Source organism: Barbatula barbatula (genome assembly GCF_947034865.1).
Source record: "Barbatula barbatula genome assembly, chromosome: 1".
NCBI lineage: Eukaryota > Metazoa > Chordata > Actinopteri > Cypriniformes > Nemacheilidae > Barbatula > Barbatula barbatula.
In genome coordinates this window covers 25,415,351-25,429,031 of record NC_136766.1, presented here as the reverse complement: position 1 = coordinate 25,429,031, position 13,681 = coordinate 25,415,351, and the positions used below count along the sequence as shown (strand labels likewise).

Here is a 13,681-nt window from a genome sequence, read left to right as displayed (position 1 = left end):
CATGCAGATCATTTTATTAGTTATATTAGTACTAAGGACCACTATGTCAATTATATTCAATTTACCATACCCTTAACCTCAAAACAAAATTTGTACTTTTAGAAAGCAAAATACGATTTGGAGAATATATGAGGAATAGTAAGGAATGTCCTTTTGAGTTTAATGTCATACATTTTATGTCATTTGTGACCGCCTGTTGCCGGTCCATCGTGTTATGTGTGCACAACAGCAACTAAATGGTACCCAAAGAAGATTAGTGACAACTTTGTGCAGTGTCTACCTGGCATAAATCCTAATCATAAAACATAAAGATACAGCTAATTTGCTATTAAAATCTACTTGAATGGGCATGTGTAAAAATAATACAGTATGATTATCTAACACTAGAAAAGAAAGATGAAAGTTGTCGCATGCAGCAGACTTGGTGTCACGCATGCAGCAGACTTGGTGTCAAGTGTGAGTTGTGTGTACAGCAGTAATGGTTATTAACTAATGCATGGTTGGGACTATTTGTAGCCAGAGAGAGCTTTGGGTCAAGTGGCATTGACGCAAGTCCTCCACCAGACCATCTCTCTATCAACACTTTTCATCTATCTCTCTGTCACAATGGTTGCCAGCTATCACACACACGCATGGTTGCCAGCTATCACATACACATCTCTTGAAAGGCTTCGACCCCGGCTTCGATTATTCTCCCCTCGTACAGCCTAATCGGCCGTATTTTACCGTATTTCCCCCCGGACCCTCCAGTCATACCTTACCGCATTGAAAAGCTTCAGGTCCTTTCACCAGAAATTCAACATTCCCTTCCCCAATTTATCTCTCCTCACCATCACCTCCTTCATCTCCTTCCTCAATACTTCAAAAAACCTCCAGGCCAGCTCGGTTAAAGGTTACCTGAGCGGAGTCCAATTCTTCCATAAACTCATATTCAACTCTCCATCCTCAGCCATAGGCAGCTCCACAACTTCCATGATCATCAAGGGCATCCAGAGAACCGAGCCCGCCGTCCAGACGGCAGGCAACCCCTAACCCTGGAAATACTCACCAAATGCATCTCTACCCTCCACAAAGGATATTACTCCACGCATGTCGCCCGCACACTCAATGCCATGTTCATCTTCGGTTTCCTAAAATGCTCGGAAATCTCCACCACATCCACCTTCAACCCCCTAGTCCATCCAACCATAGCTGACCTATCAGTACTCGATTCAGAAACAATGCAATACTCCATTAAGCAAAGCAAGATGGACCAAACCTGGAGTGGCCATTTCGTCTATATTTTCTACCTCCAGTCACAGATTCAACCGTTCCAAACCCTCCTAGCCTACCTTCACTTCAGGAAACCTCACACCAAAGCCACAAGCTTCTGGTTCCAAAAGCACCAAAAAGCCGTCCTGCTCCAACATCCCAGCAGACCACTTTTCCAGTAACTCCTTCCGCATAGTCGCAGCAACCACAGCCGCTCAAAAGGGTCGCTCTCAGTCTCAAATCTAAGCACTCGGCTGGGTTGGGACAGATCCGGCGAGCTCGGAGCACGCCAAAAACGCAAAACCTTCATGCCCACGCTCTATCATTATTATCCCCATAACATTGCTGTTATCTGCGCAGGTGAACTCGTGAATTTGCAGGTCAGAGTTAACCAAACTCAAACTTTGGAATGCAGCAAAACGTAACCATTTTCCGCAGAAGTTGCTTTCATGTGCATATGAATGGAAGTACTGTAAATGGAGTATAAAGTTTAGTGTGACTGCGCCTTCAGTTTAGTTTGTAGAGCTCTCACCTAATCCGCTGATTATTTGAGTCAGGTGTGTTAAATATAAGCGAAATATATGTGCAGAGCAGTGACGGAAGATAACTTCCGGTCTATGTTTTTTTATCGGTGTCTAATTTATTTTATTTATATTATTTTATATTATTATTGTTTTCCATAATAGTTGTGTTAAATAAACGATTTGTTGAATTTTGTTGTATGTTCATTTTATTAAATAAACGATTTGTTTAATGGATCATGCAACTTTGTCGCATTTAATGATACATCTAGCAGTTGAGCTTGGTATCGCAGTCTAAATTCAAAATATTGGAGAGGCAGGTTTAGCCTAGTAACAGTTCTTCTCAGTTTCTTTTGCTTGTTGTCAGAAATAATCTAGGCACGCTATTATTTGCAAAAGTGTACCAAATATGCACTTTAAATGCACTCTAACAAACAATGATTTCATTAGCCGATTACATTTCAGATTTCTTTGGATGTAAGATGGGTTCACTTGCAAATAAACCTTTCATAGCCAAAAGTGTCCTTTATTCTAACTTTCGGTGTTTCATCTTTTCTTTCATCTCATTTTTTCATTCTGACTCTGTGTGCTGCCGCTGCGAGCTGTATTTTCTTCCATCTCTTCCCCTTCACTCTTCACTGCATTTTCTCTGTCCTGCTATCGGCCAGCCTCAGACATTTCCCTGCTCATTTAGACACAAATCATTAAACTTTACAGAGAAAAGGGTCCCTTAGTCTTACTTTAATTAATCCCAAACTGCACTTTCCTTTCAGTTCTGATCTCAATGTGTGTGGGGGTAATTTCCGTGACATTTCTTATACATTTGTGTTTTTTAAGATGTAGTTTGCTGAAATGCACGTTATTAGAAATAAACATGTATGACCCATGACTTCAATTCGATTTATAAACCTGTTTATATATTTTTTAAATAATTGATTCTAATATGTTATTCATAGGCAAATCTTAAGTCTTGATGATTTCATAAATAGCTGATAGATGGACAGACGGACAGCTTTCATTTATAAGACCTAATACATCAAAACACAAACTGGTCAGACACAGTGCCTCTTTGGTATATTATCATTGATTTAAAGTCCCACGCGTTAGGTTTGCAGTGAGTGGGAGAAGTTGTTCTGACGTGTAGGGCAATTGTCTGATGAGAATTGTGAAAGCCGTTCCCAAGGCAAATGATTGATTGTCCAACTAAATATTGTCATTACAGATTTGTACACCACGGCCCCTCCCACCTTCATTACTCACAGTCACATTAGGCCGCAGGGCGCATCCACTGTAATTTTATGCACTTTAGCTGAAAACGTCCCCTGAATATGAAGTGCGCGCTTGTACCTTCATGCTCCTGTTAGCTCGGCAGAGACAATATTAAGCTTGACGTGTATATTTCTGCAAAAAAAGGCAACTGCAAGTTTTTACTGTAATAAGGTTGTTACAATTCACAAGAGACAAGGCCAAATTACAGTTACAAGCTTGAATGATCTGATTAATGTTCTCGTGGTCTTGTTGGGTGGGCTGAATAATAATTTATTATATGTTTACGGATTGGTCATCAGTAGAATTGATCAGGAGATACAAAAAATCCAGTGTCAGTAAATGGCACAGTGATGGCGTGGATCAATGATGCGTGGATCAATGATGAATTGAGTGTGTGAAAAAACAGTGTGTATAGAAAGTTTCAGCAACAACAACAATAACAAACGTTGTGTGGCCCTATCTTAACATCTGGTAGAACTCCGCAAAGAATCAATAACTGTTGAATTTTAACGTCATTTCATACAATTAATATGCAATAAAAGTTAATACAAATATAAATTAAATATAAAATGTATTGTTAAATTACTAGCTACCAACAGACACTGGTTAATGGGATACTTCATCCAAAAATTTAAATTCTGTCATCATTTACTCACCTTCGAGTTGTTTCTTTGTTCTTTATGTGCGAAAAACAAACCAAAATACCAACTTTAATCCATATATTCTCCGCGTTCATGACAGCACTTCTTTTTGTCTTCTTCTTGGATGAGAGCACTTTGAAGCATGCATATTAGGTATGTGCGCAAAACGATGTAAGTACGGTTGGGCAAAAGAGTGCAAGTCTTCCTTAATATCAAAATCATCAGACATTTTGCGGAGTGCGTCTGCATGTAAACACAGAGTTGCGCTTCCGGGTTGTGAGTCAAAGCGCTGGCTTCCAATAGGGGCAAGCCTCATGCGACGTTCGGCACACAAACCTAATACGCAGTCGTCAAAGTGCTCTTGTCCAAGAAGAAGATGAAGAAGTGCTCTCATGAACACTTGCCATACACTGACAAGACACAGGATAATATGCATCTTCATATTAACATCGTGTGGGTGCGTAAAAGTCCACACAAAGTAGATTTTTGGGTGAACATCCTCTTTACACAATATAAAAATAATTAAATAAACTATGTGGAGCCAAATAAATAATAACATAATAATAAACATAAAATAATCAATTCTTGTTCCTTTTCTGGCTCTGAATATCATTTTGAAGGCCCCCAACTTTACGAAAGAGTAGCTTTTTTGAGTTTTAAACAAGCTCAATCTAGCAGTTTGTGCAGTGCCCAATGGTGAATTGTTTTGTAATTTTGTGAAAATGCAACACAGGCTTTGCAAATGGACCGTTATTAAAGGATAGTTATAATATTTGAAATGACAGCAAACCAGCAAAGCATTGAAGCTAAGCAAAAAATGTATTGTCAGGGCAATGGGAATCAAAGCTATTTGCAGGGAACATTTATACATTTAACAGATGATTTTAGTCAAAGCGCCCTACTGCGCAACTTATACTTTTATATTTTTCACTAAATGCCTTCTTTGGAATCGAACCCATGCCCTTGATATTGATACTGCCGTGCGAGCAGCTACAAAAAAGTCTCCCACTGAGTAATACTCTCTTTAATCTGTCTCTCTTTCCTTCCATTCTCAGAATGACAAATGGCAGTGGAAAGTAAACTTCTGTTAAGATCTGTTGTGCTTGAATCGATCGATGGTTTGTGTGAAGTATGAGAGTCTTCCTCCTTTATTTAGACTGTGAATGTCGTTCAATAAAATAACCATGTCGTAACTTTTGTCCACTGCGCTCTCGCCCTCTTTCTGTAACATTTTTTCTCCCCCTCGGGAACGTAACGACTCTATCTCCAGCTGATTGGTTGATGTATGTTGTTATTCAGAGAGATGCAAAACCACATAACTCACTCTGACGGGGCTTATAGGAGAGATAGCGCGAGAGAAAGAAAGAGAGACAGGCAAAGAGTGAGAGTGAAATACCTAAAGAGAGAGATAGACTGAGAGAGAGAGAGAGAAGGAGATCTAAACCAGGTGATGTCCCCCGTGGGCCAGTGTGCCTGTGTAACTTTCGTTGAAGGCTGGACTCTTGCCACACTGGCATCCCTGCGCACACACTCAAACGAACATCAATATCACCCATCAGAAGTGCCCTTCAGACCCTCTGTCCAAGAGGCGTTTTATGGTTATGCCGTGCAGACAGAAGACATAAAGGGCTTGTGCATCTCTGCCGCTCTGTGTGTGGCTTTCAAAGCGTGTCATGCCAGCGATACAAAAGAGGTAGACAGAGACGAATCTGTGGGGAATTTACTACAGCACCCAAATCAACTGAGTCAGAGGAGAGAAATGTGCCTTATCACAGCGGAATACATCGTTTAATCTGTGAAAATTTTTATTTGCATAGTCTTTGCTACTGTAGTGCTTTGTGTGGGACCTTTAAAGCATCATGACACCTCCGTTTCAGCTACAGTCTACCTCACTGTCGTTTTGAAAAATGCAGCTTAACTGGCCGTGAAGGCTGTGAGAATAAGAGTGGGCAAGGCAGGGCAGAATGTGATCTGATTCCATATCTTAACATATATATTTGTTATTACACTAATCCTACTTTTAAGCCACAGCGATATTACCGAAAACACTAAATGAAATATAATGAACGCCTCTCTCTGAGGGAAATCCCTATCACTCTCTCACATTGGAAATGGCTTTTTCAAAGATAAAATATGTTACAGCAGTAAAAGATGATTTATTTAATATAGTAAAATCTAAAAACAAATAACACTATATTAAAGTATGAAATAGCAGTGTAGTCATATAGTTAAGACGCATGTATTCAGATCATGTGCGTTTAAAATACCTTAAAATTATTTCACACTAGCGATGTTTACACAAAAGTATGGTAATAAATAAATTTTCAAGTCTAAAACCATCTTTAAATAGAGCCAAAACGTTTCTGTACTCCCCGTAAATAGAAAAGTATTTAGATTAGTTGAGAAATGAAAATTGGTGTTTTTCTAACGTGTTTTTATCCAGAAAACTGCAGCTCCACCATTCACTTTTATGTCTGTGTCGTTGGCTTTTGCCCTCACCAATATGGCGGCGGTGTTGATGTACAATCCGGCCGACAATGAGGCGTCTGTAATATATATATGTCTATGGAAACACACCAGGTGCCGTCATAAATAATTAGGAGAAATGTTTTCTCATTGGAAAAGAAAACACAGTCTCATGAATAATTATGAGAAAAACAACCTGTGACGTTGACCAGATGAGGATTTTAAATCCGAAAGGCACAAAATCAAACAAAAAAGCATGAAATTTACTAGTTTTCTCTACAGTAAAAACTAACAGTTGCTAACATTGTTTTCTATGATGTGCAACACAACCAACTCTGTTAACATCTAAACAAATTTTGTGTGTCATGATGCTTTAATGCAGAAGCACGCACATGCATCGTCTCTGCTTCTGAGAGCAGTGATTTGTCTGTGGGGACAGTGGTGGTGGCAGCCAGACAGTGTGCCATGTAGCTGAATATTAAAACTGTAGTTTAGCCCCTCAGGGCTTCACCTTCAGAACTGATCAATGGACATTGGCAAATAGAGGCCTGGAGAGAGAAAGACTGAGAGAGACCAACTATTTCTGCAGTGATTTACACAGAGGGATGTGGAGAGACAAAAAGAGACTCGTGTGAAAACATGAATGTGTGAAAAAAAAATTCTCATATATCGTACATTAGAGACTATATATATAAGATCATGTCAATTTATGTTGATGTTTTACAGTTTAAGGTTAAATGTTACATTCAGTCATTTAGCAGACGCTTTTATCCAAAACGACTTACAAATAATTCAGGGAGCAATAAGCGATATGTCATAAAAGAGAAATAGTATGATAGGTGCTAATACAAAGTTTCAACAAAAGCTAGACCGCTACCTGTTGAGAGAAGAGAGAGGGTTAGTGTTTTATTTTTCATTTATCTAAACCAGGAATTCTAACCGATAGACCATATAGGAGACTGCAGAATTTGGAACACTATTAACCCTACACTACAAACTGTAGTAAATACTGGCAGTATAATAAAAATGTTACTGAGGTGCACCTTTTTAAATTCAGTATAATTTGAAGCATTTAGGGATTACCTAAGCGGCAACCTTCCGTTCTCTCTTGTGAACCCAACACGGAAGTGACTTAAACTGCAATTAATTGACTGGCCACTAGGGACTGTCTCCAAAAAAGAGCAGAAACTTTTCCATGTTAAAATGGCGATCATTAAAGCAGAAAGAAAACATGTTTACAGCCTGGTACAAAATATTTTGGTCTCACCGCCTCCTTGCCCATTTTCGATTATCCAGGATTGACGCGCTGCTAAAATGGAGACGGTTGGCTCCGCCCACTTTAAGCATCAAAACAGTGTTGTGACTAGAAGGGATGCAGCCACTGCCAGAAGTGATGCACAATCTCGCCGTAAAATTACAAAAAATTCCATTAACTAAAAAAAGTAATTTACTGCTGTCAGCGTGACAAAAATGATGCTCAAATTTTATACAGTCTATGGGACTACCCATATAATATATTTTATATAAAGAAATCTCAACAGAAAGTGAGGGGGGAAGGTCTAATACAGCAACCTAGTCAAATGCTTCAGTGAATGCTGACTCAGCTACCAGGACAATAGACACTTTACCTGTGGTCTGTGTTTTTTATGGGATTCCTAAATATTTCATGTGCAGCCTGTGTCTGCACTTAAAATCAGTCTCACAAAAACTGATGTTTTTTTTGCAGGGCTTTATTGGAAATTATTGTTACACAACACACACATTTCAATATTTAAGTAATTTTTGTTATATTTAAATTAAATGTAAGGTATTATGTACATCCTGTCGGTGGTTATGACAAAATAAACCCAGGGGATCATGTCTTGTATCACCAGATTTGTACATTTTCCTGCTCATTACATTGTTACCTTCCACATATATATAACAAAATACTAAATATTGATTTGAAATATTCAAGCACGTTTTCTTTAAGTTGAAATGAAAAACAGACAGCAGAATGATACATTAAAAATATAAGAAGTAATTAAGATGACCCGCAGTACCTGGATGAACGGTGTGTTATAGTTTTAGTAGTAACGGGCCTCAGAATATTGCAACTGATCAGGATAAAGTATTCCAGAGAGTGTAATAATGTCTAATATTACTGAAATCATTCTTCACATTTAGGTGTGTTAGAGCCTCCTGACCATCATATGGGTTTTATGAACATTTAGTGGTTTTAATATACGTGGTTAAGCATAGTGATATTTCATACTTTTAATATTGCATTGACCTTCCGATTTCGTTACAAGTGTCACAGTGGTGCTATATTACAGAGTTTTTCCCTAGTCTAGAACATCCCTTACTAACTTTTATAGCTTATTTGTTGTGTTTCCTCCCTCCTCGCTTTTATAGTCTCTATATATTTGTATCTTTTATCATTCTGTTCACATTCAATAGCAAAAAGCTAATTTGTCACTGTATGTTACATTAAAGCTAAGTTATTAAATAGTAATACCACTGAATGATTAACTCATCGTTGACATAGTACTGCCATTGTTTTCTTCTGTGGATCACAAAATTTTATATTCTGAAGAAATTAGGAAAGCAAACCGTTTTAGGGCACCTTTGACCACCATTTTAATTTGTCCTGTATGGTAGTCAATGATGTCCCAGAACTGTCAGTTGCTAACATTAATCCAATCTTTCATTGTGTTCAACAGAACAAAGGATGGTATACAGGTATACATGGGGAGAAGTAATTCATGACATAATTTTTTGGGTGGAGTACACATTTACATTTAGTCATTTAGAAGACGCTTTTATCCATAGCGACTTACAGAGATAGGGAGCAATAAAGCGATATGTCATACAAGAGCAATAAGTTAGGAAGAATGTTCCACCAAGAAGGAGTTGTTCAGGAGAATGAGCGGGAAAGCGATTTACTGCCCTCTTAAGAATGCAATACAAAACGCTGTTCATTTGCTGAACGCAGGGTTCTTGATGGGGTTTAGGAGTGTAGGAGGGTGTGAAAGTATGCCGGTGCGGATCCAGTGATAGTCCTGTAGGCAAGCATCAGTGACTTGAATCTGATATGGGCTTAAACCGGTAGCCAGTGGAGAGAGATGAAAAGGGGTGTCACATGAGCCCTTTTGGGCTGTTGGAAGACGAGGCGTGCTGCTGCATTCTGAACCGGCTGGAGTTGTTTGATAGCCTTTGCAGGAAGACCAGCAAGGAGAGCATTGCAGTAGTCCAACCTTGAGATTACCAGGGCCTGCACAAGGAGTTGTGCCGCATGCTCAGTGAGATAGGGTCAAACCTTTCTAATGTTGAATGAGGCATATCGACATGACCGCGTTGTGTTTGCAATGTAATCATTGAAGGACAGATGTTCATCAAATATTATTTTCCGAGGTTCCTTGCTGATTTGGAAGGAGGGATTGTGGTATTGCCAAGTTGGATGGTTAGAGAGTGTTGCACCGGAAAGTATCCCTTTAACTACACATAAGCTACAGTATTTACATTTCAACTTTTAAGCACACATAGACAGCATGTTTTAATTGCATTTTTTCTCTATCTCTTTCACCCAGAACCACAGCTCAAAGGCATCGTCACACGTTTGTATTGTCGGCATGGCTTTTACCTGCAAATGTTACCAGATGGCACCTTGGACGGCACAAAGGACGAAAGCAGCTCCTTCTGTAAGTGCATTTGGATATTTGTAGAATTTTGGGCGTGTGGGGCTGCGTGCCCTCAAATCATTTTTAAACACTTGAAAAATGCTGTTAACCTTACCTGAACTCACTCTACCTTTACATTCCACATTATTAAAGGAAACAAACCTCAAATTGTACCAATTTCGACTAGGTCTTTCTGTTTCTTTCTAGCAACGAAGCCAACAACATTCAGGCGCTGTTGAATGTTTTTTCCATAGGGTGTTTGGCTTATACCAGCAGAGGATTGTATTGCTTAGAGGTCAACTCTTTCATTGCTAAGTAGACTTTATTGAGATCTCAGCATACACTACAAAACAAAGGTGCTTCACGATGACATATAGACGTAGGCACCTGAACTGTAGTTAACTTTCGGTCTGTGTGTGGCTACTGTCTAATAATATTACTGTCTATATTTAATGTCCATATTAATTTATACTATTATTTTATGGTATAATAATTGTATTAAATAAATGATTTGTTGGCTTTTGTTGTTTGTTAATTTAATTAATGAACAATGGCAACGCTTTAGATTACGGCCTGCAATGTACCGCATAATTAGTACATATCTGTACATAAAGGGGAACAATATACAAAGTTTGGGGAATAATGGGGTAAAAGTAAGTAAATAAATATTTACGAGGGAACTGCATGACATATAAACATCCAAATTAAACCGCTCTTGAAATACTTAATTATATCTCTCAAAATATATACAGTAGTTTCCATAATACATATAGTCTCAAAAGCTAAACAATGATTTCGAAATCAAATTAACTCCAAAAATCTCAGAATTCAAATTAATTATTTGTTACCAACAATGCGAAAATCAATAAAATAAAAATGAATCATAATGTGTCAAATTTTCAGTTCACAGACAGTCTGCGTGCTTCATTCGTGCTGTTTTGCTTGCGCAAAACTGAACATATAATTTCCCCTTATTTCATGTTTGCTAAAATAATAAAATTAGAACCCCATAAATAAATAATATCCACAGTAGCTTTTTTTGTGTCACGATCGCAGTCTGTGTTCCCCTGTTTATTTTCGTTCTGTCAGGAATGGCAGGCAGAAACCAGACACAGACAGCGGATGCACAGACTATATTCACAAAAAACAAGGCATGAAAACTAAACCTAGAACAACAGGAAGCTTGACAAACATAAAACACACTTGACTTAACTAAAACAATAAACTTGACATAAACTGGACTAGATAAGACTTAAATTAACTGGAATGACACTAGTTAATACAAAGATTACAAAATGAACCGGCATGAGACAGCAAATAACACAAAAGTCCCCATAGAATTAATGTAGAGAATAAATGTTTTTTTTTACATTTTTATGTAAAACAAAATCTATTCCCCAAACTTTGCATATTGTTCCCCTTTACCTACAGATATGTACTGTAGAGGTACATTATTGTTACAATTAGTAACGCTGTTAATTCTGTTTAATTATGCCGTTAAACTAAACAATTTGTTGAATGGGTCCTGTAGTTTGGTCGCATTTCAAGAAACCACATGGAACATTGACATCTAGCTGTTGAGCTTGGTATCACAGTCTTAATTCAAAATATTGGAGAGGCAAGTTTAGCCAAGTAGGCCCAATGGTTTTACTCAGTTTCTTTTAATTTTTATCAGAAATAATATATAGGCGCTCTATTATTAGTGAATGTGTACTGAAAGTTAAGTGGAGTCCACAAACGTGCACATGCGCATGTTTGTTTATGTTGTTGCATTGAAACTGTAGAAGGACCATTTGACCCTGAAGGGTTCCATAAAGAACATTTAACATCCAAATAAACCTTCTGTCTAACACCAGATTCTTTAGATTATAACAAAAGAACAAAATGATCATTATAAGAATCTTTGACTGAAAGGGGAACCAAAAATGTCTCTTCTATGGCATCATGAAACTTTTGTACGAGAATGTAAGATGTATTTTGAGTGAAACTACAAACCTTTTTTTGAGGCAATAAAAACAGACACCAATGAAAAATTAAAAGATACAATTTCTGACTTTTAATTTATAGCTTTTGGTACTTTGAAAAATCTTTTCACAGCACAGTTTGAGCACATTGTTGTACAGTCTGCTGGCAAGTGTTGTTAAAATATACATTCTGTTATCTTGGATGCTGGAAGAGAAATTATTTGTTTATGCATTTGTTAGCGTCTCTTATTTCACCAAATTGATGATAGCTAGAGGGATGGAAGACTGCAAAAGTTTTTTTACAGGATTCAAATTTAAGACACAGGGAACTCGGTTTGCTCTGTGTTGAATCTCTTTGTGATCTCTGAGAAATAACTGGCATATTAAAGAGACTTTGTATTTTTCCGTCCTAATGTAGAGTATAGGTTCTCCTGAAATCTGCAGCATTCTCCTCATAAGTGGCATCTTTTCCTTGTGAGACACATTTCCGAGCAAGGCAAAACAGATGCACTGTAATGTCTTTTTAATATGAGAAAGTAACAAAACAAAACAGTCAATCCCAAAAGGTTTTTCACCACTTTACTGCAGATGGCTTGAAAAACTTTGAGAGACAAAACTTTTATGTCAGTCGATAAAAGGATTTTTGTAAGTGTTTTCATCCATAAATCTTGAAAAAGTAATTTAACAGTGAACTGCTGGCTGATTCGGAACGGGTGAGGTGTGAGTCAGATATTGTGTAAGTGTGTGTTCGCTGCAGTGGGTTTGACAGAGGGAGACCATCTGGGAACAGCTGTGTGGTTGGTGTTTGAGACAGTGTGAAAGTTAAATAACTTTCTTTGGTACTTCTTGATATGTGTCTTCTTTTAAAGGTGATAGAAAGCGAGATGATGGGGCAGAACTGTATGTTTATTATTAAGGCTATTATTAAAGGATTGTGTATTGAACTGAGGCCAAGGTAAAAGATTGCCTTGTTAAATTACCACTTTACTTTGCTACTGTAAATTACTACTGTAACTGTTAGATGTGTGTGTGTGTGTCTATGTGTGTGTGACATCTGGGGTCATTCGCCATTTTAAACACACAAGAAAGTAAAAAAATCTGTAAAGGAACCATTGACAGACTAAGCCAACTTATCTCTGCTTCACAAGTAGAGCTCTCTCTCCCCCACTCTGTCTTTCTTTGACTGAGGTCTGATGTTTAGAGGTCTCTCTCTCCCAGTGTGTTTGAGGGTCAGATGTTAGAGATGTGCCCTCTCATTAGCAGTGAGGGGGTCTCGGTGAAGCTGCTCTATATGCAGCACACTGCGGCGTATGCTAATTACTTCCCAAAACCACCAAATCAGCACCAAGAGAGAATAAATAATTAACGCGATCTGATTCATATCTGAAAACCCTGTGTCACAATGATATACAATTCCAGCATTAAATGGTTCAGTTGCAATGTTCAATCCTGATTGAGCAACAGTTTTTAAAGCCAAGTGTTCTGGAAAATAAAATAACACAACCAAACACTAAAAATGCTATTCTTTCATATAACGCTCCATGGTTTGTGCTCATGTAACATTTGCATTGCTCTAAAACACAATGGAGAGGTCTCTCAGGGATGCTTAAAGTTCACACCAAATCTATTTCAAACCAGTTTCAAACCACTGTGTTGCAGGCCAATACGGCTATAGTATTGTCACCTCTGAATATATGAACGTACCTCCTATGAACACTTCCTCTCCCTTAGATAAAAGCCATAAACATTGGTCGGAACAGCATATTCCAAGCATAAAGTTACAAACTATTGTAGCAACTTACCAAAGCTTTTATGTCAACGTGATTTCTCATGATCCACATTTTTTTAAATCATGTACTTCACAAAGGAATAATGGAAAAAAATATTCCCAAAGACAACAGCTGGAAGGA

At 37.9% G+C, this 13,681-nt stretch overlaps 1 protein-coding gene across 1 annotated transcript in view; it reads left to right on the top strand.

Moving 5' to 3' along the window:
- The window catches only part of fgf11a (fibroblast growth factor 11a), a gene marked incomplete at both ends in the record, with an annotated part of 48,790 nt that overhangs the window by 19,769 nt on the left and 15,340 nt on the right, over positions 1 to 13,681 (top strand). The window contains one exon of the mRNA XM_079451445.1: positions 9,718 to 9,828. Coding sequence (XP_079307571.1) covers positions 9,718 to 9,828 — 111 coding nt within the window. The remainder of the gene's footprint in view (positions 1 to 9,717; positions 9,829 to 13,681) is intronic.